The 25665-nt window shown below is 38.4% G+C and overlaps 1 protein-coding gene across 4 annotated transcripts in view; it reads left to right on the plus strand.

Annotated features, from left to right (window-relative positions):
* ZNF385D (zinc finger protein 385D) overlaps nucleotides 1-25665 on the plus strand; it is a 620384-nt gene that overhangs the window by 343570 nt on the left and 251149 nt on the right. The window contains exon 1 of one of the 4 annotated variants that reach the window (XM_074945664.1): nucleotides 18494-18686. The exons of the other annotated variants lie outside the window; for them this stretch is intronic. Coding sequence (XP_074801765.1) covers nucleotides 18665-18686 — 22 coding nt within the window. The 5' untranslated portion in view covers nucleotides 18494-18664. Of the gene's footprint in view, nucleotides 1-18493; nucleotides 18687-25665 lie in introns of those variants that run through there. 4 annotated transcript variants of the gene reach the window in all.

Raw genomic sequence — 25665 nt, forward strand, 5'->3', positions numbered from 1 at the left:
ATTGTTCTCCAGTGCATTTCAAGAGCTACACTCAACTGCAGGTGGAGGCAAGCCTTGCTTGATTGACTGTAAAATGCCTCCACGTTTCCATAAATGAGAGAGAAATATGAAGATAAATATGTGAGTTAAATATGAAATAAGTCCTTTGCTTGTTTCTGAACCTGAATGCAGCTACCTCCATTATGAGACTGTATGAGTTGAGGGGGAGGGAAGGAGGAATGGAGAGATGGAAAAGGAAGGAAGGGGGAAAGGGATGTTCCATAAACATGCTACCTTAAAAACAAATATTGAATGAATAACAAAAAGAAAAAAAAACTTTCTGTAAGATTGAGTAATGTGCATTTGACATAGATGCAGAAGGCAAAAAATAAATTCTAAATGGAGCTGAGATGCTACTTAATTTTATTTTTGTCATGAGATCTTTCAATGGAAATGTGGTTGCATTATTGCAAGGGATCTACTAAACCACTATGGCCAGAGCAAACATAGATTCTTGCCATTGACCCATCACACTGTCTACCAAATTGGCATGAAACAAAGTAGTGATGCCTCTGTAAATCTTTTATTCTCTGACATATTATCCTGCTTCCTTTGAAAAGCACTTTTTCATTATTTTTTTTTACCTTAAACACTGTGTAAGAATGTGCTGCAATTCAGTGTTTATGGAAAATAAATGCACTTCAGTAAATGGAAAATGGGTTCCCCGACAAAGATCAATAAATGCTGCATACAGCAGAGTGAAGTTATCAAAATGCAAATATTTTAAACAAAATAAAATTTAAAATTGCCAAGATAAACTATTCCCTTAAAGCATACTGGTGGAGACGTTTTCTAGTTTACATAATGTAATTAAATTCAAGCTTGAAAAATTCAAATTCGTCCCAAAGACGTTACAACACGATTTAATGTGGTGATAAGGATGAAAATGTAGCATGTTTGAAGGCCACAAGAGTATTATAAAATTGTGTTTGAAAGCTGACAACAATTGTTTGCAAGCATTCTTAAGAAAGGCTGCTCACTCGTGGCATTATGAAAATAAAACCTATTTTGTTATTAGTCACCTCATGGAGACAATTTGGGTCAAATTCATCCCTGATATGACTTCATTGGGCTCACTGGATTACACTAGGGATAAATCTGGCCTGTTTTGTCATGCAGGAAACAAACAAATGCAAATGTAGTGGATAGAAAAGAAATATGAATCAAAGTCTTCTTAAAACATTGTAAGGCATGTTGCTTATTGTCTTGCTGTAATGTATAAGAGTGGTACAGGTGTTACACAATCTGCTTTGTTACACTGTTCGCTCTCATTCTTTATTTAATAGGAGTCAGAATGAATGCAGGGCTCGTAGTCCGGGCTCGGCAGTTCTAATCCTGGCTCTTCCACGGATCTGATGTAACCTTGTTCAAACTATTTTACAGATGAGAATGCAGGGGGTTCAATGAAGATAATACTGCCCAACAGCCAGGGCCAGGGAAATAGGATTAATTAGTTTACATGCTTACAACGCCCTTTAGAAAAGGTAAAGCACCAGCTCTGCTATGATTAAGGTTTAGATTAGTTTTTGTTTAAAGCTTGAATTTTCTAAATGCTCTAGAATCCTCACAGTTACTCAAATTCAGAGATGACCCATAAACCTTGATAGTGAGGAGAGGGCACAATTTAAAAGGTTAAACTGTGACTACAGGCAAGGAAGTGGCGGGACTCAGAGGGCTTCCCCACGCCCCCTCTGGTGGAGTTGTGTTGCCATCCTGGTCTTGCTTCCCTGTTCTGGGCACCACCTAGTGGGGCTCAATGCGAGCACTAGGTACCGTTGCCTGTCCCAGGCACATCCCCCTCAGCCTGACTCCCGCCCTGGCAGAAATCGGGGGGAGGGAAAGCATGTGATCCACTACTGGCAGAACCTAGACAAAACAGCATAGAAATGAGGCATTCTGGTCTCTCAAGGTACATATATCACTTCTTTCCTTTGATCACACAGACCTGGATCAGAGAGAGGGTCTCGCATACAAAACCAGAGGGGCATGGTCCACCTAGATCACTTCATATCACAATCACAGTTCTTCCAAGCTGCTCCAACTAATTCCTCCACCACTCAGTACAAGTACATCTACCAAAATGAATGCAACGGGAATACAGTCAGATAATTTCCAGTAGCTATTCCCTGCTCCAGCCGGACTGAGTTAGAGATGCATGGGTGTTTAACCTTAATTCTGTATTTCTTGGTTTTCACAAGTTTATTTTGCTGAACCTGACATTCTGGAAGGGCGCAAGATACCACTCGGCTACCTTAACTATGCATCAGTGCAGGGTGGTGGTTGTTTTTTGCCATTTAATACCATAAGTATTAAATATTCTCTAGGCTTCTGATTGTCCTTTGATCATGTAGGATTATGGGAGTCCCCAACTCTCAAGTCATTTGGGAGTTGAATCAGTGGGACTAGAGTCCTCAGCAACTTGCAGGAGGTTCTTTGCGCCTTCTGGCATCTCATTATAGACACTTTCAATATTTTTGTTAAAAAAAGAAAAGGAGTACTTGTGGCACCTTAGAGACTAACCAATTTATTTGAGCATAAGCTTTCGTGAGCATCCGATGAAGTGAGCTGTAGCTCATGAAAGCTTATGCTCAAATAAATTGGTTAGTCTCTAATGTGCCACAAGTACTCCTTTTCTTTTTGCGAATATAGACTAACACGGCTGCTACTCTGAAACCTGTCAATATTTTTGTTGTTTATGAACCTTTTGCTTGCTTGTTGGCAAGCGTTTATAATCATAACTAGAATCAATCAAAGGGAGGAACAATTTGGATCTCCTTGTAGTGTTTCCTATTGGAGCTGCTTTAAAACATAACATTTGTCCCTTTTGAATTAATTCACCCATTTCATAAAATCTTGATGGCATAATCGTCTGGTGACAGCCATACTGTATTTCTATTTGATATTATTTGGCCAGTCTGTGCTTGTTTGTCTTTCGGCAAGATTTCTTTTTGAACTGGTTACACCTTCTCAGAATTGTTGTCTTCATGATTCAGGCAGGGTGTGCCCATTAACTCTCAATTAAATGTCCAAGATGGGTGATATATTTAATATTTGTACATTTCCTTTTCTTCCAACACACATTATTTCTTGTTGCACATTTGCCTTTCTTAAAATTCCATAAATACATATTTTATAAATTGTCCCTTCAATCATTTTTGAGGGAAGGCTGTGTCTTGCCCTCCAACCCTTTTCCCCTCAAAGTAATAGGCCAATTTGGCACATTAGTCTTTACCTTTTGTATATATTTCTATTTCTGCCATTTAAAAAAAATCTCTTTAGCAGGTTTGAATGCCTTTGAGTCACGGAACTGAGATCAAAGACTAATCCATTAGTTGCCTCTCAGAATTGCCCTTGCCTGAGAGACACTCACAGAAAGTTGAAAACTAACCTTGGTAAAATGTGTTGACTTCAGCGAGACTAATTCGGAAAGTATGTAATATGCCCAGAAGTTCTTCATTTGTTATTTACTTAGCCAATCTTGCTAAATAATCACATAAATTATATAAAAACTGAAAGTCACTTCTATTGATGATCTGAGATCATTAGTGGACTTTTAGCTTAGCTGCTGATTTTAAAAATGCTTGAAACCCATTGATTTTCTGTTTTAAACTTTAAAATACTTAACCAATTCCTCACCTTGCAGTGCATGCTTGGGGCCAATTCCCAAGCAGCCCACTGGGTCACAAGTATCTCAGACCGGACCTTTCTAACTGACAAATCTCATTGGGACCCATCTCATGATTTGTTCCAATGCAGATCTCAACTAGCTCCAGTGGCCTGGGTGGGTATGAAGACTGTGCCCCCTCTCTATTCTCAGGCCTGCGCAGGAACCCTGACAGAAGCCAAAGCCTGAAAGTGCTCCCTTTCTCCATTCTGGAAGTAGCAGAGATGAGATCAGTGAAGCCACAAGCTGCATGAGACATAGAGGTGCACCCCCTCAATATGGATTGCTGTGCCTAGGACCATTGCCCAAGCAGCGCAGTAGATTACAGGGGCCTCATCTGCATACACTTGCTAACCCACCAACTGCACTACAACTTGCTAGTGTTGCAACCGTTGTAATTTAAACCCGCAAGACCAGACCTGTAGGATGCAAAATGGAAGGTGAAAACCTGTATGAGAGTTTGCCAGTTTTGCCATATTGCAAACATCCCTTCCAAACTCCAGGACTGTAATTCAGCCTAGGCACTGGCACTGAAGGAAATCCAGAATACTAGTTTAAGAGGGGGAGGAGTGGGACCCTCAAAGGGTTACTTGCCTTACAGCAAACTGTAGCAACCTCCAGCTCCTCCAGGGAAGAGCCTATCACCCGACCCCATTACCACCCCTACCATCCAGTGGCTGTAGAGGTGGGCAGGAAAGGGATTGGAAGGGAAAAAACAAAGCAGCAGCTCTCTCCTCAATACATGCTGAAACAAATGAGAGGGGGAAGGGGAAGCAGAGGAGCACATGAAGCATTGCCCTAGCTGATCCTAGTTGTGATCTTTTCCACTCTACCCATCCGAGGGTGAGTCCACTACTCCTGGCCTCATCAAAGCTGCAGTCTAGCTAGTAAGCTGAGTAGTTGATCAAATTTGCTCATATGTACCAAATATAGTATTTACCAATATGGTAGTCAATCCAAACAAGATTTTATCTCTCTCATGTGTGCGCACACATACACAAAACAAAATTTGTTTGGATTGACTCCCATGGAATATTTCATCACAAAAGACAGGGAGTTGGCTGAAAAAAATTATGTACCATGGGAGAGTTACAACGGAAACTACATCTCAGTCTTAGCTACAGAATTTGCTATTGGCAAACATAATAGGTAAGGTTCATTTGAGGCATTACAGTTTATCCAATGCTCTTCTTGTGAAATGGTTATAGTGAAACTGTTAATGCAGATTTATAGTACGGCATGGGTACTTAACCAAAGAAAATAAGTAATGATCATATATCCATTTTGACTCTTATTTGTCAGTGAGCATTTCTTGATAGGACCAAAAGTTGTTGTGGCTCAATATTCCTTAAATTTGATATACTGTCCTTGGATTTATGGATTTATGGAAAGTTTTTATAGCTCTATTTATACTTCAGATTTATTCACATCTTCACGAATATCATTACTACGCGGCTATGGTGAAACTAGCCTCATCGTTGAGAAAAATAACCTATTTGGTTTCTTCATGGTGCATTTTAATAAATGGAGAACATTTTATATTTCATCATAGATGGACCTAATTCTGATCTCTGTTGACACGTAAATCCAAAGTAACTCGATTGAGTTTGATAACTGACAGCAGAGTTTCATGCGGTATTGTATGATATGCATTTCTTGAGCAGACTGATTACTAATCATGTATTTAAACTAATTTGTTCAGAAATTGGTGGATTTTTGGTATACTTTTCTATCAGCTATTTTTTTTTCTGCAAAAGACCTTTTAGACATAATTAAAATTTAACTTCTCATATTGTGTTGTAACCAACATCTCATTATTTTCACATATTATACGACCTATTGTTGATGTCTGAAGAGTGGGCCAAACTTGTCCTTGAAGTCAATGGCATTGTAGGAAAATGAACATAAAACCTGGCTCAGTTAATTTTAATGTGTAGGCAACTAATTTAAACTAATTTGTTCAGAAATTGGTGGATTTTTGGTATACTTTTCTATCAGCTATTTTTTTTCTGCAAAAGACCTTTTAGACATAATTAAAATTTAACTTCTTGTATTGTGTTGTAACCAACATCTCATTATTTTCACATATTATACGACCTATTGTTGATGTCTGAAGAGTGGGCCAAACTTGTCCTTGAAGTCAATGGCATTGTAGGAAAATGAACATAAAACCTGGCTCAGTTAATTTTAATGTGTAGGCAACTAGTTTTAGTAAAAATAATTACTGGATGAAATGCTCTGGGGGTCAGTGTTCAAGGAAGGATGTGACAGATACGTAACTTAAGAGAGTTCTAATACAAAAAGGAGCAACAATTTAAAAACAAGATTATCTTTTGTGGCATGCTATAGGCTTTTGGATAAAATGGTTACACTGGGTTTTTCTGTCTCCTATACCATTTTCTCTGTGTGGGCTTTCCACTTAGTGATCCCATTTTCTATTATTCAGAGCTAAATTGCCGCAACACAAGTATGAGCTAGAAGTCACTTTTATACTGCAGCCAACTCTCCAGGAGGAGTTGGAAAAGAAATCCACCTAAACAAAACTCACTTCCCTCACAAAAAATGAGAAATCAGGCTTTATGCATATGAAGTTGACAAGGCAGAGGGTTGCAGTATACTGCCACTCACTCCCCAACACAAGTTTGCTATTCCATGTCATGGGTTAGAATGGTGGCTGCATTCAACCGTTCCCCTCAACTTTAGTAGGTGTTAAGGTCACAACATCCATGTAATCGAAGACCCTGTTTCCTTGCTGGACTGCTACCTTCAACATCGCTTTTGATTCTGGTTTGTGCAGAACACACAGAAGCAGAGAGACACATCCCCCCTCTATCCCTCTCTCATGCTGATACACCAGCAGGCCCTTCCTCACTTTAGCACCACTCCAGAGCTAAAGTGATACACAGAGCTTGGTACAGATCCTCTTCACTGAGGTGAACGTCCCTCCGACAGCAGGGCAAATTTTTTCAGACAAATAGTTTTTTCGCCCCAAAATTCAGACTCTGGTCAACCAAACTATTTGCAAATTTGAGACAAATGTGGTGGTGAACAGTTTTGGACAAAACAAACACCTGCCCCTCAAAAAACAGGGGGGTATAGATTCACAAGGAGCTTAGGTGCCATTCACAAAACAGTCCCCTTCTTTCACCCAATAGCACAGTTGTTAGGGCATTTGTCAGGGAGAAAGAAGACCCAGGTTCAATTCCCTGCTTTAATTATTATGTATTTATACAAAGTGCAACAGCTTTAACAGGAGAGATTGAGAGTTTCCCTCTGCAAATAGCCAACATGCTGGTAGCTAGGGCACTCACTTGGGGGAAGGGAGACCTGGATTCAAGTTCCTGCTCCAGAGTGGGGATTTGAACCTTGGGCTCCCACATCATAGCTGAGTTCCCTAATCACTGTCCTATCAAGTATAAGGGTGGTGTGGGTGTGGGTGCATGCACAGTTGTCACTGGTGGTTGGTTTTTGTGGGGGTAAATCCAGCCCTTTGTTTCCTTTGCTTTTATTTAAAAAAAATGTTTTAAATGCCTGAAAATGAAACAAAAGTTTTGTTCACTTTTTCGAGTGGCCAAAAATTCAGAATATTTTGGTTTGATTCAAACTAATTTTTCCCCCATTTTTCAGAACTGCCAGTGAAGTGAAAAAATCAGTTATTTTCAGAGTTATACTTTGCCTCATAGATAGTCCATACGCGAGTAATAATCACTTTGAATGCAGTTTTCTTGGAGGTAATTCACTTACTAGATGAGTAGAAGAGGATAGGCAAGCAACTGCAAAGTCTGTGGATGGCAAAACCTCTATGAAATTCTTTCAGGTATCTAATTATACTTTAAGGGGTAGAGTAAACTGTAATTAAGCCCTTTTACAATTCTGATTTATCACAGAGTTCAGAGGTGGGTGCACATAGGAAGAATCTGTGTGTGCTAAGAACCTAGACCAGTATTTTCAAATGTGTGTACCTGAACTTTGACACTATCCCCTCTAAATCCATATTTAGGCACCTAAAAGTGGTCTGATGTTTAGAGGTACTGAGTTTGCAAACCATCGAAAAAAGCAAGCCACTTAAGCATCTAATGGCCTAAATTTAAATGCCTGTGTTTTAAAATTATGTATGTTGTCCCTAATATATTTGAGAAGAGTTGTATTTAAGCTTTATTTGTAGTATGTGAGAGAGAGCTTGACTCTGAGGTACAGCCCTGGTCTACGCTACAAACTTATGTTGTTATAACTACGTCACTCAGGGGTTTGGAAAATCCACACCCCTGAGTGACACACTGATACAGTGTAGATGATGGGGGGACTTCTACTGTTGACATAGCTACCACCTTTCAGGGAGGTGGACTACCTACGAGAAGCTCTTTTTTGTTGGCGTTGATAATGTCTTCACTAAGCACTACAACAGTGCGACTGCACCGCAGCACCTCTGTAAGTGTAAACAAGGCCACAGTCTTTTCATTGGGACATGGGAAACAGATAGAATTACTTTACGGGCAGATATAGTGGCAGGGTGTTTTCAGACTTCATAATTAAATTCAGAGATACAGCAGATCAAAAGGGAGCGGTACAAAAAGATGTAACAAGAAAATCTGGTGCTGATACAAACTAGAGTTTCTCTGTGTAAATGTCTTTCTGAATTAGAATGAGAAGAGGCTCTGAACAGAGATGAAACCCTCCTTTTAAAGCTAACTATTATAAACCAGATACGAAAGTATTTGAATGTTATTGGCAGTGTGTTAGAAAAGCGGTGTCTTTGTTCTTCTTCTGTAAGAAAAGTACTGGAGCATTCAGAGTTTAAAATAAATCATTTGTCCCTGGGTGATTTTACAATATTTTTTTCTATTAAACAGTAAATGGCAGCAAGCATTTTGTGTTTTGATCCCATTTCGTCTTTAAAGATAAACATGGCTGGCCTATGTCAGTCCTCGGAGAACTCAGTGGAACACATAGTTACTGTAGGCTGCTATATTGGCTGTTGTTTGGTTGCAGTGTTTGCTCTATAGATTAAGGAACAAGTGCCTCAGCACTGTCTTAGAAAGATTGGAGATGCCATTCTTTAGTATGGGATGAAAAATTAAGGTAAATAAAGATCCAATGGAAATCTTGCAAATGTAGGGATGCTATTAACAGCAGTGTCCTCATCAAATTGTCAGTGGGTAGTTTACATTTTCCACACACAAATTCCAGCTTTGGTTTCAGTTGAAGATATTCCTCACTTTCTGCTCTAAATTGCTGTGTAGTGATGCTGTGCACTACCAACAGTTGCCATGTTCATCCCAGAGGTGGCTGGATTTCAGTGGGTGTGAATGATCCAATAGAGATCCCAAGTTCTGAAACCTCCTGACTTGCAGTGTATAAATGTAAGTCACTGGCATTTTCACGATATGCTAACACATTTTTTTTCCACAACGTGTAGCACATGGGTATAGAATAGCAAGGTGTAAATTTAAGGGTCAAATTCAGAGCTGATGAGAAAGTCCAGTGTAAGTTGGTTTAAAATATCTGTTGAAAGAGCAGAGCCTGTACTTTATTTTATCCCATCCTTCCACCCACTCTGTACGTTAAGTTACTGGTGTGTTACAGCTTACTGCTGTGTAACTTGCCCCATCTTTTATGTCACCAGAATGCCCAGAATGTTTGTTTTTCCTTTGAGGACTATACTTGACTTGTTGAATTTGTACATGTTTTCCATGGAATTAATTAACATGGTTTGTAGCTTTCTCTTCTTCACTGATATTTTATCGTATATTTGGGTCCAATCCAATTCCCATGATAATCAACAAAAACCTCCTATTGATTTCAGTGGGCATTGGTTCAGGCTCCTTCTTTGCAACAATTTCCAATTTGGGATTACAGTGTAGAAGTTATCATAGATTGTATGTTGAGAAACAGAGATCTTAGTTCATTATCAGCCTTCAATTTTGGACCTTGCTGTGATGAATGAATATGAATTAATCACTAGCCTGGTTACCAAGGGACCAGTGATCATGATCTAATTACATTCAATATGGTGAAACAGAGTACAGTTCCTAGCAATATATACTTGTGTTTCAAAGGGCCTAACTTCTCAAACTGAGGAGAATTATTAATGAAGTTATTAGGGAGAAAATTCAGACAGAAAAATAAGAATGACCTCTATCACGAGTTATTTAACAAAGTGTTTACTAGATAGCCAAAAAGGCATGATTCAACAATCAACAAAAAGAGAGTAACTTTAGTCTAAAGTCCTTCTTGGTTCAATGGCAAAGTGAAGGCTGCAATTAAAAATAAGGAGGCAACATATAACAAATGCAAAAAAGGGGAAACAGATAGCAATCAATATAAATTAGCAATCAATATAAATGAAAAGTTATAAAGTGTAGAAAAGGGAAGCCAAAGACATTGGGGGAGACTCCATGGGTGACTATATTATGGACAATAAATAGTTTTTAAAGTATATTAAGAATAAAAGAAATCCTGGCAATGTTATAAGCCCATTACTAGATGGAGATGGTAAAACTGTCAATAGTGATGCTGAAAAGGCAAAAGTGTTCAATAAATATTACTGTTGTATACTTGAAAAGAAGCAGGATGATGTACTATGCCTATCACATGAAGTATTTCCCAGTCCATTAGTAATCAAGGAGAATATTAAGAGCTACTCTGGAAACCCATTTTTACATCAGAAGGCCCAGATAACTTGCCCCCAAGAGTCCTAAAAGAGTTGACTGAGGGGTTCTCTGGCCCCCTGATGTCCATTTTTAATACATTTTGGAATAACAGGGACATTTCAGAAGACTGGAAGAATAATAATGTACCAATAAACAAAAGGGCATGCTGAATGACATGGCTAACTATAGGCCAGTTAGCCTGACATCAATCCTGGGAAAAATAATAGGAAAGCTGATATGGGATTCCATTGATAAAGAATTAAAGCATAAAATGAATAGATTTCAAAGCCATAAGGGACCTTTGTGATCATCTAGGCTGACTTCCTGTATAACACAGGAGGTCAGACTAGAACACAATTAATGCAATCATCATTATTTTATGGTAAATATGTCTTGACAAACCTGATTTCATTTTTTATCAGATTGCAAGTTTGGTTGATAAACTTAATAGTGTTAATGTAATGTAACTGAACTTCTGTAAGGCATTTTGATTAAGAAACTAGAAAGATACAAAATCAACATGTTGCATATTAAGTGGATTATAAATGGGATAACTGGTAGATCTCATAATAGAGAGAGGGTATGTTTCTAGTGGCGTGCCATAAGGATAACTTTTTTGGCCCAGTACCATTTCATATATCTATCAAGGACCTGAAAGAAAACATAAAATCATTACAGATAGTTTGAAGATGACACGGACAATGGAGGAGGAGTAAATAATGACGAGGACCGGTCACTGATATGGAGCGATTTGGTAACATTTGGTAAGCTGGGTGCAAGTAAACAATATATGTTTCATTATGGCCAAATGTAAATTTATACATCTAGGAACAAAGAATGTAGGCAATACTTCTAGGATGGGGGGACGGGATTCTACCTTGGGAAGTAATGACGCTAAAAATGATATAGGGGTCATAGTGGATGAGTAACTCAACAATGTTGTGGCAAAAAGGTTTAATGTGATTCTTGGGTGTATAAACAGAAGAGTAGTGAGTAGGAGTAGGGAGGTGATTTGACCTCTGGGTACAGCATTGGTGAGGCCACTAGTGGAATATTACTTGCAGTTCTGGCGTCCACATTATAAAAAGGATATTGAACTGGAGATGGTGCAGAAAAGAGATAAAAAAATGATTCAAGGGATGAAGAAAATGCCTTATGGTCAGAAACATAGAGTTCAATCTGTTTAGTTTATCCAAAAGGAGATTGAGAGATGACTTAATGACAGTGTATAAGTATCTTCCACAGGGAGAAAATACTGGGTAGAAAAGGCTTTTTAATCCAGTGGAGTAAAGCATAATAAGAACCAATGATTGAAAGCTGAAGCCAGAGAAATTTAAATTGGAAATCAGTGAAGGTGATTAGCCATTGGAAGTGGTGGATTCTCCATCTCTTGCTGTCTCCAAATCAAGACTAGATGCCATTCTGGAAGATACACTTTAGCCAACACAAATTATTGGGCTCAATACAGGGGTAACTGGTGAAATATAATGGCCTCTGATATATAGGAGGTCAGACTAGATGATCTAATAGTCCCTTCTGGCCTTAAACCTTATGAATCTATGCATAAGGGGGCCCCTACATATCCGAATCCTTTGTCCTCCAGGATGGACCACAACCTGCCTGAACAGGGAACAGTGGTCTGAGAAGCAAGTAAAGGTCCAGTCTGCTGAAACAGAAGTGGTGGTGAATTTCTCATTAGTCCAACTAATATTCTTATGTGGATGGCCCCTGTCACTGCCACCTGGAGGAATGGACAAGGTTACAGTCTAGGAGCAATGGCACTTGGATAGGGCCAGAGAGTTTGTGTAGGGCCATAAATTGCCTTAAGCCAGCTCTTGACTGAAATAGTTATGGATCTTCTTAAAAACATTTGATCTATAACATGAACCCTGAATAAGACTTATCACTTCCTGCCATGACTTATTGCTTATATGATTATAATATCTCTAACAAATTGTGATCAATAGACATGATCAAAGAAGCTTCTGCATTAGGCATATTATTCATTCTGATTTATCATCTTAACCCCAATCAAATACCTGAATGGGTCCCTTAGTGGAATAACAAGCAGAGCCAGTGCCTGAAATGTTGAACTGAGTTTTTTTTAAAGGCACTGTAATAAACATCACTATTCATGAAGAAAAATGTGACCTTTCATTTGAAATCTATCTATGTCCAGACTTTTCATTTGAAATATATCTATGTCCAGACTGTAAACTAGTATCAGTATAAAATGTAAGCCACTTGGTTTCTACACATAAATGTATATTGGTGCTATTCATAGTTCTTAAACCTCATATTTGGAAAATCCTAGCCACTTACACATAAGGTTTGCTGCAAGTACTGTTATTGAACAGATAAAGTCTGCATGGCTAAGATTTGTAAAGGCTCTCCACATCAAAAGGAGAGTCTTTGTTTATCTCTAGAAAATGCTTTTATAAGAGGTTCTGGATAGCCATTTCCAATAGAGAATGGACCAGTTGATCAGATAGCAGCTAAACTAATGAAAAGCATCATGGAAGTGACAGGAAGATTAATTAAGTTCCTCCAGTTGTATTCATGTGTGGCAGTACAGAGTTCCTTTGGGTACTGTGCAGTTAAATGGTATTCATGGTGACAAATACTGCAGATTTCTAGAAGTGACACTTCTGAGTCAAGGGTAAAAGCACATTTGGTAGTTGTATCCAGTGGAAAAAGATCAGAACAGAGATGAGCTACTATGATAGTTAAACACAAACACACACACACACACACACACACACACACACCCTCCCCTTTAATTTAACCTCAGGGGATTAGTTAGGAATTACAAAATCTATGTTATTTTGTAGTAAAAATGCCATATGTCTTAAACTATTCCAGATGGCTTCAAAGTAAAAACAAACCAAACTTCTAGCCAATGTATTAAGTGTATTTGACTTCAGGCACACATTTATGCACACTTGGAAACACTTCCAATTACTTTTGGATTCTTGCAAAATTGTGGCTTAATTACTCTTCTTTCTGCACTGTTGTTGTTATGGCATAAATAATAATAAAGTGTCCATTATCCATAATGTTCCCCCATCCCCAATTTGCTTAAATTCTGCTCAGTTTACCTTGAAGAGGTTTTTTTTTTTTCATTTTTCAAAGGGAAACAAAGAGATTCCGTGTGATTTGGGCTGCTGCTTCCATTTTGTTTTCAGATTCAACACAGTACATTTCTGTTGCTCATGGTTGTCTGTGCACAATAGATGAAATTTATTTTGAGAAAAATTGGAACCCTCTCAGGTGTATGAGATCTTTTAACCTTCTATACGAGACACACAAACTGATAATGTTGTGTCACTGGTGTCTTTTGTTGCACGTTATTACATTTCTGCCAACAAAGAGTCCCTGGATGTGCTTCTGCACTCACCTTAAAAAAAAAAAAAAGTGCGGTAAGTCTATCAGATTGAAATTCCTCAAAGCCAACCAGTAAGAATCTTGATATGCATCTATTATTGGTTGCTTCCTGGGATAATTCGAAACCAGAAGTGAGGTTTCCAGGAATCAGCAGGCACATTAATTTTATTAAATATTAATCAATGTTTGCAGTAGACATGTCTGCAAGTAGTTTTAGTTCCCAACATGGGGGCAGAGTATAAACTAGTACTAAAATGTGTGTGAAAAGAGTGGGCTCAAAGTTAAAAAAACAGGATGGTAGAGCATATACCTTACCAAGGGCTGCATTGTGGCTTTGGTCCTGAGCATAGGGGTCGCCCAGGAGAAACACAGGGCACAAATTATGTCTTTGGGAAGTACAATTCCCACCCTACTTCTCCCTTAATCTAGGCAGGTTGTAATATGCTGCTGACTCATACCTGCAGGAAATTTTAACACCTCTGTGCCAGCTCAGCTCTGCTGGTCTGTGTATCAGAAGGGAAGAACCCAGGGTTTTCTCTATCTGCCCACTAGCTTATTCCTGCATGCCCAGACACCTGGTCCAAGTAGTGCACTCACAGGCATAAGGAAGGTTCTTACTTTATGACCCTGTAAAGCTCTGTGCAGTAGAGTCCTAAATGCTTGTCTTAAAACACCAATCACTGAATGTGAAAATTACCACACCAAATCCTGTTTTCCTTTGCAGCCATGCAATTCCATTTTGGGATCAGAATTTGGCCTGTGTTTATTGGAGCTCTGATGCTTTCTGCGATTTTTTGGGAATTACACATGTGGTAAAAGCATGATTTGGCCCGAAGTATGTGAATTTGGGCTATGGAAGCTTGCCAGAAAGAAAGACCAGCCTCTTCCCTTGCATCTGCTCCATAAGGGAAATTCAAAGTTACTTAAATAAAATATCCAGTTCTCTTATGGCTCTTTTTGATTATAGATTTTCTTTGTTCATACAACATATAATAACTGGAGTGACAGTTTTAACACATTAGAATATAAAAGTGAAAATAATCATCCAAACTGTGTCTGTACTGAAGATGAGTTTTAAAAGGGACAAGATCCTGTGGTGGTGTAAATCAGCTAGGCTTCATTCACTTAAACAGAGCTACAGTGCTTTATACCAGCTGAGGATCTGGCCCAAGATACATGACAATTTAAGATGACACAGGTAGCATTACACATTAAGCAGCTGTTTAGAATGAGGAGGAGATGGCTTCTGTGCCGGCAGCTAAGCTCCAAATGCTACTGCGTTGATCTGCCCCTTTAACTATTTGGGCACTCTGTACTCACCAGGTGCAGAGCTTCATTTTCGTGTGTCCCTGTTCGTTGCCAGAAAAATAAAGCTACCACAGCAAATAGCTGTGTTACTATCAGCTTCCCCTACATCTATAACCTTTGCTGTTCAGTCAAAATGTAACAGCTACCTCTACCTTCCTTGGTGTAGAGGGTCCTCCTTCAGCATGCTCAGTGTAGTTTTGCTGTGCAAGATGGAGGCTGGATTTGCGACCTCCTGTAACCTAGAGCTCTGCAGAGATGTTTGGGGAGAGGCAAGGCTAGGTCAAGAGTAGAGTTGAAGGATTTGCCATTGGATAGGTCCTCTGGTCTTTTTTATCCCCACTAAGGAGAGGTATGTGAGGGCAGCAGAGATTGCCCTGAGTAAGTCTGCTGATGATCTGTGAGGATTACTTGCCCCTCCTCGAAAAATGTCACCACTTCTTATCTGAAATACCTGGACTGGACATCAGGAACCACATTTTCTGCTAGAGGTAAAATATATTCCCTTGTACAAAGAGGCAGCAAATGAGTGAGTGAGAATGACTGTATAGCCTGGTGATTAGGGCACTCCCTGTAGGAGGTGGGAGACTGAAGATCAAGTCCCCGGTCTGGTGAATACTTAATTATTTATACATAGTGGAAAAGCTTCAACAGAAGAGGCTGAAAGAAGCCTATGCCAGAATATCCCATACCTCACTGATCAGGGCCCTTGCTTACAAAATAGTAGACTCAAGTTCAAATCCCCGTTCCACAGAGGAGGGGAAATTGAATGTTGGTTGCCTACATCCCAGGTGGGTGCTTTATCCACTGGGTAAAGGTTATAAAGGAGGCTTCCATTACCTCCTTCTCACCTTTTGTGAACCTAGCCCTTTGTTTCTTTTGCTTTTGTATAAAAAAGTGCCTAGAAACACAATGAAATGGTTCATTTTGAATCTACCAAAACATTTTGTTTGACCCAAAATAGTTTTTTGTTGACTTTTCAATTTGCCCAATTTTTCTGAAACACTTGGGTTTTGCTTAGGTCAAGCTGAATTTTTTTTCTTGATGTTTTTTTTTTCCAGCTCTGACAGAGGAAAAAATAGTTATTCACCCAAGTTTAGCCATGACCCCTATACACCTCTTTTGCAGGACCTTCTTGTCATGAAATTCATATCATGGCCTTTCCCCTCCTTCAGGCTGCACTCAACTCTTTTGACCTTTGTGACGGTAGCATGAAACCCAGTCAAGTCTTGTACGGGGTGTAGAGTTCCCTTGCATTTCTAGTATATAGCCACCATCTACAACAGAACTTTGTTTGGCTCCTTTGATACTAGAATAATTTCACCTTAAGTGATGGGACCTCATAAAAGCTGAACTTAGTGTGGAGGTTTTAAGGATAAGAAGTGGAGATTTAAGTGAATTATACCATTAATGATCTGGATGATGGGATTACTTGCACCCTCAGCAAGTTCGTGGATGACACTACGCTGGAGGAAGAGGTAGATACACTGAAGGGTAGGGATAGCGTCCCGTGACATAGACAAATTGAAGGACTGGGCCAAAAGAAATCTGATGTGGTTCAACAAGGACAAGTGCAGAGTCCTGCACTTAGGACAGAAGAATCCCGTGCATTGCTACAGGCTGGGGACCAACCGGTTAAGCGGCAGTTCTGCAGAAAAGGACCTGGGGTTTACAGTGGACAAGAAGCTAGATGAAAGTCAACAGTGTGTCCTTGTTGCCAAGAACACTAACAGCATCTTGGGCTGCATTAGTAGGAGCATTGCCAGCAGATCGAGGGAAGTGATTATTTCCCTCTATTTGGCACTGGTGAGGCCACATCTAGAGTATTTTGTCCAGTTTTGGTTCCCACACTACCAAAAAGATGTGGGAAAATTGGAAAGAGTCCAGCAGAGAGCAGCGGAAATGATTAGGGGGCTGGGCACATGACTTATGAGGAGAGGCTGAGGGAACTGGGCTTATTTAGTCTGCAGAAGAGAAAAGTGAGGGGGCATTTGATAGCAGCCTTCAACTATCTCAAGGGGAGTTCCAAAGAGGATGGAACTAGGCTGTTCTCAGTGGTGGTAGATGACAGAAGAAGGAGCAATGGTCTCAGGTTGCAGTGGAGGAGGTCTAGGTTGGATATTAGGAAACACTATTTCATTAGGAGGGTGTTGAAGCTCTGGGATGGGTTACCTAGGGAAATAGTGGAATCTCCATCCTTAAAGCTTTTTAAGGCCTGGATTGACAAAGCCCTGGCTGGGATGATTTAGTTGGGGTTGGTCCTGGTTTGAGCAGGGGATTGACCTCCTGAGGTCTCTTCCAACCCTAATCATCTATGATTCTATGATATCTGTCATCCTCTTTCCTGTGGAATGAAAGAATTTATCCCATTTGATCCCACTATAATGAGATAAACACGTCAGTGTACTTTCCTTTGTTATTTTTTAGTTTATTTTTATTTATTTATCTTAAGTGTATTACTAGTGAAAGATGCCATACTGGCAATACACAAAACTAATATCCTTTACTGATCCACAGAACAGACTCGGTACATACAGAGGTACAGACAGTGCAGCCTCCCCAGTGCTGCTAATATGCATCAAATCTAATCTGAGGCATGACCTCTAGGGCAATGGGGTATTTCATTATCTATGTCTTCTGTCTTTCTTCTGGAGACTGCCAACAAAGATGCCAGTTGTCCTAGCAGCTATGATCATGTGGGGGGAATCTGTCTATTAGGACCTGGCTTGGGATCACCACATTTGTCACAGAGACAACAAACTAGCCATCAGCTGCTAATGACTTACCAACCTGGACTGTATCTTGAGAGCTAGAGGTGAAAGGTTCTTAACCTCATTATAAATCTTTTCTGCCATCAAGTTTGTCTCTCACATTGTTATTTATGGGCAGAAATCATAGTTTTAACTCATTTGAGCACAACTGTATTTCTATTTACGATTTCTGGGTTTTTAAAAATGTATTTAGAGGGAAACTAAGCTTCATACAAGACTTGGATGGAAACATCTATTTAACCTCATCCTGCAAAGTGCCAGCCACCTTCATATCCCATTGGGGTCCATGGAAATTGAGGGCATTCAGCACCCTTCTGGATTGTGCTCTCAGTGAGGAAAATATGTTGACGATATATGTGCTGTCTTTCCCGGCCTATTATATAATAGACCATATTATGTCACTGAGTGCATTTATTACACACACACACACACACACACACACCCGCCAAAAAGTATAAGATTTTAAGACTTTTTTTTTTGCAAGCTCAGATTAGTTGAACCAAGATATTAGAACATCCCAATGGGAGCTAGTTCAAAAAAAAAAATCTGTTTGTAGTACTCTTAGTACTGATGTCACAGGCACAGCAAGGACATGACAAGGAGGAGTCAGATTACAGTAAGAATGGGCAGTGCAGCATGCAGCCAGAGTAAACGCTAAATCAGACCGGGATTGTATCAGGGATAAGACTGCCTGCAAAGCACTCCTCCTGAGGAGGCACACTACTCACTCACTGTTCCTATGCTGGGAAATTTCCACGCAATGTAGAATGAAAGGAGCTCTGTTTTACATGTCAGCCCTGTGCAGGAGCTAATGCTGAATACACAGTGGTGGGATTCTGACTGCATGATTAATGAGAAACATCATGTATTTTGGTAAGTGTTAACTATGATGATGTAATTCTGCTTCTGCTCACATCTTATCAATAGGAGTAATTATTTAAAATTTTAGATGCAAGAACATTTCATGCTGGCACGCACCTAAAACTGACAACTAGAAAACCACATTGGTTGTGCAGTTTGAAAAGGAACCTATTGTCTTAGAAAGGATTCTGTTTGAATGGGTTATGGCTTAGTGTTAGCTGCTGAAAAAAATGAACTCACCCTACAGTTTGTCTTAAATGAACTTGTGTTTCATCTGCTCGGGGGGGATGAAGAATTGTTGTGAAGCATGGGAAGTTACATACAAACTTAATGAAATATATAAGCTATTATTGCATGGTTTATGATTTGAAGTCTCAGTAAGTATTAGGTTTTCATTCAGCATTTAAGTCTAAGAATTCTAAGACTGAAAGGAGAAACAATGCTTTATTTGCAATGGTATGTTTACCGAGTACTCTGCACTTTGCAGATCACAGCCATGGGGCTGGCTGCTCGCATACCATGAAATACATGTTATTTTAAGCCTTTAGAGGTCTCAGAGCTGTTAAATATTTGTGCAGAGTTTAGTTTCGTGGCTTGATGGAAATCTTCCTTAGGTTTGCAATTGAACTGGCTGCATACCCTAAAAACATGCTGGATCTTGGATATGTGTTACTAATGTAGTGCTGCAATACAGTGCAGGGATGTACAATCACACTGTAATACTGCAACTTACTGATGGAAAAAATATTTTTTTAAATGTGATGAAAGGGAGGAAAATCCTATTCTTTTATATTTGAAGTCTTATGCAACATTGGTATTAATGTATTGCTGCACAATATCTATTAATGAACAGAACTGGAGGATTTCTGGGACATTCAGCAGCTTTCTCTGTTTCCTTAAATATTAAATCAACAGTTCACGTTAAGCTTAAAGAAGTGTTTCTTTGATATTATGATTGACTGTGAGTGCTATACTGTACACAGTAGTGTGTTTTTAGTGTAGCCATTATTTCCTAATTTTCTTTACCCTCCTTATAAATATACGGGGAAGGGCCCCCAACTTATTTACTAAAGCTGAAATCCATCAGTTGCCTTGAAGGCAACTGTGATTTTGCTGTAAATTGTCATATTAGAAAAGATATTTTAAATTACTGGCAGAAATAGCCACCTTCAAAGATTAATTTTCTCTAATATGTCCTCAGAAGAGTGAGAAGAGATCACTCCTGTACTATTGCTGAACTATTGTTTATGCCATAAACATTTTAGGTTTGAGTGAACTGGATAATTTTGGTTGTCTCTTTATGATTAAAAACAACTTGGCATTAGGATTTGCCTTATTTTTTTTTTAGCTTGTTTTTATATCACTGCAAGTGTTCGATGTTTTCTTTGCAGTAAGCTTTGCAACGATTGCCTGCTTAGTTGTGGTAAGACTTTCTGGTTGACTATAGTTGTAAGGGTTAGAAGTATTGGGTAGAGGTCCGCTGTACTATCTTAAATTAAACTGTATCTGCTGTTTTAATGACATTTTCATATCTGTGTAACATGGGTCAGTCATTGTTTACTAATGTTTTGCCATTCCAAACTGGGTGTACTGCTCAGTGATTCACATGGTAATTTGTTTAATTGTGTAATTCAAGTTTTTAATGGGGAAAACTGAAATGTGACCTGCTTCATTCTGAGGGTTCAACTAAAGTTTCTATTATGCAAGTTTTCAGTATGCTTTGTTTGGCCTGAAACTTCAAGTAGCATTAGTATAAAATTGGCTTCCTATTTTCCTTCTTTTGGGTAACAACCCATGCTCTAGGTGGGAATGACACATTCATCTGCAGCTATGCTAGGCAGTCTCTTACTCCAACTGTCAGAAACCTAAAAGTTCATAATCTCACCTGCCCTAGTAGAATATTGTACTGGTACTAAGCAGTACTGCACAAACCCAAGTTAAGGCAGAGCAGTGTACATCACACATGCACTATGACCTAAAATTGAACCTTGTGCTCTATCCACCATTTATACAAAATATACATTTTAAAATTTATGCATAATTTACTGTAGTATTTCTTAAATTTTGCTTCCAACTTTTTTTTTTTAATCTTTCTTGCTGCTGTTTCTTTTTGAATGTCTATTAGTGTGATGTTAATCTACTTTCAGACTAAAATAGGGGAAAAAACCCTCCCCGGATTGCAGGTGTGTATGTACATGTTTTACTTGCTTCATTAGGCCTAACTGGTGCTGAAGTAAGGTAGCATGATGGTAGAGCATGCCCTATGCTGGGTGCCAAGTAAATATTAAAATAATTACCATGAAAAAAAATGTAAATCCTTTTCCTCTGGAAACACGATTTTTACATAGTAAATATCCAGTGGTTGAAATAAGCCTATATGAAGCACTCTCTCTAAAGTTCTCTTCAGTCAAAGCCAGGTTACTGAATGCAGAAGAAGTCAATAACTGTGCACTTTGCTATATTTAAACCTGCAACACCCAAGAAAATTTTGTGTAGATATTGTGTATATAGAACCACTATATAGTGTAAAACTTAGCTTTCAAATGATCGAACTAGTGGACACTCTTAATGACATAAGCTTCACTCTTTCCTTCTATTGGAATTTAAATACAGTGATTTCAGGAACTGTTAATTTTCACTCACTGTGCTGTGATGTAGAGTTTGCTGTTCAGTCCCTCTGGATACTTTGGTTACTTATTCTACTGACTGTGCATTCAATATTTTGAGTTGAATATGAGTTGTGGAATTAAAATAAAAAAAATCTGGCAGTGTATTTGGAGTTTGTGGAAACCAAATGAAAAGAGTAAATACTCGTGAAGTATTTTGTAACTAAATATTTTACACTGGTTAAAAAAAAAACCAAAACTTTTGCCAAAGATGATTATCCTACTAATAATTTAGCAACCGATAAGTCTCTGCTGTGAAACTTCTCCACAGATTAGAGAAGAGAGACTGTGGGTGGTTGTCAGTGTCACAGAGCTGATGTTGCAAAGTGGTAACAGGGGATCTGCTCCAGTTCTGTGCCGTAATTTCTGGTTAAGGCAGAAGCATTGTTATGACTGACAGATTATTTGCTCCTGTATGCCAGGTCTGTTTTAAGAAAAGGTCCAGTTTGGGATTGCTACCACAGTTCAGCTCCCTCTCTTAGCACCATGCATTTATATCACCCCAGCATGATGATATGGGCCAGTGAGTAGAGCCTACTTATTTTTCAGCACCATTGTAACGGTCATTGTTGCTGCTGCTTGGGTCAAAATATATATTTGGGGCAAGGCTGTTAGGTCTAGATGTGATGTGATGTGAAGTTCATTCTTTGCAGGCAGGAGATGAAGCCGGCAGGAGGGCATTTTAAGAGGGTTCTACGTGGTTGTGAGCTAGCAGCGCATTACATGATTGTCAACCAGGGGATACGCTGCAGTGGTATTGCAGTTCAGGGACCGTGAACACTGTTTCTGAGAATCCAGTAAACCTGCAAAGGAATGGAGGGAAAGATTTTTTTTGAAACGGATTAGCACAAACTTTAATTAAAAATGAAAAAAGTGGAACATTTTGCAGTGATGTGTGCCTGATTGAGGGTGGAGGTAATATTCTGTAAGGGTAAAATTAATAAATAAAAAGAACAAATAGAAAAAATCCCTAATTCTAGGCAACCTGAAATTCAGTCACATATCTGTTTGCACATTGGCTGTTTCCAGGTCCAGTTTTATTTTCCAGCGAACATAGTAGTATTTTGTCTGTATTGACGGTACAACTCTGAGTATCACTTTTTACTCCTGGAACAATTTCTTGAAAGAGAAATTCATATTGGATGAGTCATGAAGGAAAAAATGCTCCCTAAATCTCTCAGGCTCTTTAAAGAAAATACATATTGTAAAAAATGAAATAAATCTTTCACAGCAGTTTTAGTGAAAACATTTTAACAGTTGCCAATTTGTTTTTAGAAGGTTGTGATGTATATGCTAGATTACATATAGCAGAGTCCTCCCTCACTAGTTCTGTTTATCTTTATGTAAGGAAGGATGAATCAGTGAGCATCTTTAAGATCACACTTCTAAAAAATGTTGTGAAAAACCATTGATACTGGGTTATGCACTGCACTGTAGTTTATTACCAGCCATATCCAATAAAAAGTGTAGTTAATATATAAAGAATGGTGAACATGACAGAAGAATGTAGTTAAGAGCAGAAGTATTGTCTCCTGAAATCTAAAGAAGCCTTATATTTATACTGAGAACTTTACAGTGTATATGTCTTTACAGTGTACTTGTTTTCTGGAAAGTGAAGTTAATATCTTGAAACTTGAAGAATGAATTAACACACAAATACATAAAATAATAATAATTATAAATCCTGCTAGATACTTCCTAGTGCTGTGGTGTGTTGTATGCCTCCATTCAGATACCATGAAAGCTGGTTGTTAAAAGTTTCTTTAACTGGATGCAGTATACTTATGGAAATGTGATGTGTGTGCTATTTGAGAGATAAGTTCCAAATTCATGAGAAATTGTGGCTCCCAAGGTTATCCCTTTGTGGGTGGCATAATTGTTCCAAGAACAAATGCAAAATTTAAATGAGTGCTTTCTTGCTTCATAAGAGAACATTTGGTCACAGCTGCTTTTGACTGCACCTCCCTTAACAGCAAATGTTTGTGTATATTTGCTTTAACTGTGATGCACGGAGTTTTCCTTGTTTTGGGCCCAATTGTATCCTGCTCAGGAGAATCTTTCACCGCTGTTACACAATGCAGGGTCAGACCCATAGCACCCAGCTACCATCGCTCACTTTTCTTAGTCCTAGCTCTATGTAGGATTCCTAATTTTTTTTCTTCCAAATGATATTTAATACAAATTCTTTATCATATAATACTTTAAAATAGGAATGTAGCATTTGACTCCAGAATTCTGTTGGAGTCATATGGTTTCTACTTCTATGTATCTGTGTTCAAATAAAAAAATATATGAAATTTTTATTATATGTCGTAGCCTGTTCGCAATTATAGAAATTCTTGCAGTTGCAAAAATGTTATCAGGTTACAAGAATCCTTTCAAAGCCTCTGGCTCTCATTATGGCAGAGAGAACAGTGATAAAAAGGCAGAAATGTATTTGGACTTTGATCTTGAGAAAGGGACTGTTTCAGTTTGGTATTAGAGCATGAAAAGTTCTTAAAATACAGCAAAGGTCATACAGTCTTTATTTTTAAAAAGGGGTTATTACATATCATTTACTGCAAAGATTAGTTTTGCAACTGAATTTCACAGTTGGTTGGTAGCATTAAGAGAAAATGCAGCATAAGAGATTGGCTAAAAATATCAAAACCTAAAGTGCTTGAGATTCTAGTTGAGTCAAATTGCTAGGGTTGAAAATGGGAAGAAGCTTTGCTCTCTTGCAGCATTAAGTCATTATATAGCAGAGCCACAAACCGTAAGTCAGCCAGTAGTGAACTTAAACACTGGGTTTGCTGAGATTTGATCGGATATTTGTACAAAATCTATACGGAGCTGCAAAATCTAATATATATATATATATATATATATATATATATATATATATATATATATATATAATATTCTAGCTCCATTTAGCACCCACGTTTCTTCATCCCTTTATTGTTCTCTTTCTTATCTCTCATTTTGCTTTATCTAAGGCTACCACGATCATAAACGTGGCAGGGCAAGGCACTAATCAAGAGAGTTTAGACTCAAGTTCTTGTCAGTGTCAAAGGAAAAACAAACAAAATTGCAGTTTGAAATTTGGATTATTAGGGATATTACTGTGTCCTGATAGGTTCATCAATACATCTGCCCGGTGTCTGCTTTTTTGCTTAGAAGCTATGATGATTAGTAGCTTCTTTCAAAATTATAGAAATTAAGAGTTCTGTCGTAGATGTTTATGGCTTTTAAATAGAGGTGTTTGTTAATTTTTCACTTTCCAGTTTAGTAAGGCCAACAACTGTTTAAAAATATAAGCATTATTGTTATAACATTCTATTCAATCTATTTATTTTTAAACAACTGGACTGAATGGTCAAATCAGTGGTTTGGAAATTAATGGAAAACAATTGTCATTGTGGGGTCAGATTCGGATAGTCTTCCTCAAGTTGAGTAACACCACACTCCATGTCTAGGCATATTGATTTCAAAGTCTAGAATCAGAATCTAGGGGTCTTCAAATACAGCTGGAAAAGCTCCTTGGTATTTTATATCTTATGGTACCTTGATCTTGGAGGCAGAGTTATAAGAGACACAATAATGAGATCACCTTGCAGTGTCTCCTTACTCTGTGTATGACCAGTTGATATTTTAGTGGGATGCATCAGAATCCAGAGACTTTGGCTTATATTGAGAATTTGTATTTCATATAGTGCATGTATTCTACTTATAATAAAAGGAAATTGGAAAACATATCATTCTTGTTTTCCTTCATAACACAATGTAGATCACAAAGGGCTAGTTTGGGAGGAGAAGTCTATCCAGTATTATAAAAATGTGCTTTATCAAGATTTGAACAAACAAAGCAATGGTTTGCAAAAAGAAAAGGAGTACTTGTGGCACCTTAGAGACTAACCAATTTATTTGAGCATAAGCTTTCGTGAGCTACAGCTCACTTCATCGGATGCTTATGCTCAAATAAATTGGTTAGTCTCTAAGGTGCCACAAGTACACCTTTTCTTTTTGCAAATACAGACTAATACGGCTGTTACTCTGAAAAAAGCAGTGGTTGAGTTTAATTTAATGTTTGATTTCTAGTCCATCAGTGTTTGCATTTTTTTCCTCCTGTCCTCAAAACTACAGAAGCAGATTCCAGATTGTTCAAATGTTACAAGCCATGGAATTATTGTTCAGTTTCTTTTGTTCTTGTTGACCTTGTTTACTCAGTTTGTTTACTGTGGAGTGCAGTAACTTATGCGGACAGAAGGAAATAATGGCTGTTTTTTCCAATACTGTTACCCATCATTGTGTTAGGGATCAATATTTAAAAAAGCAGAACCTTG

Source organism: Natator depressus, chromosome 2 (assembly GCF_965152275.1).
Source record: "Natator depressus isolate rNatDep1 chromosome 2, rNatDep2.hap1, whole genome shotgun sequence".
Lineage (NCBI taxonomy): Eukaryota > Metazoa > Chordata > Testudines > Cheloniidae > Natator > Natator depressus.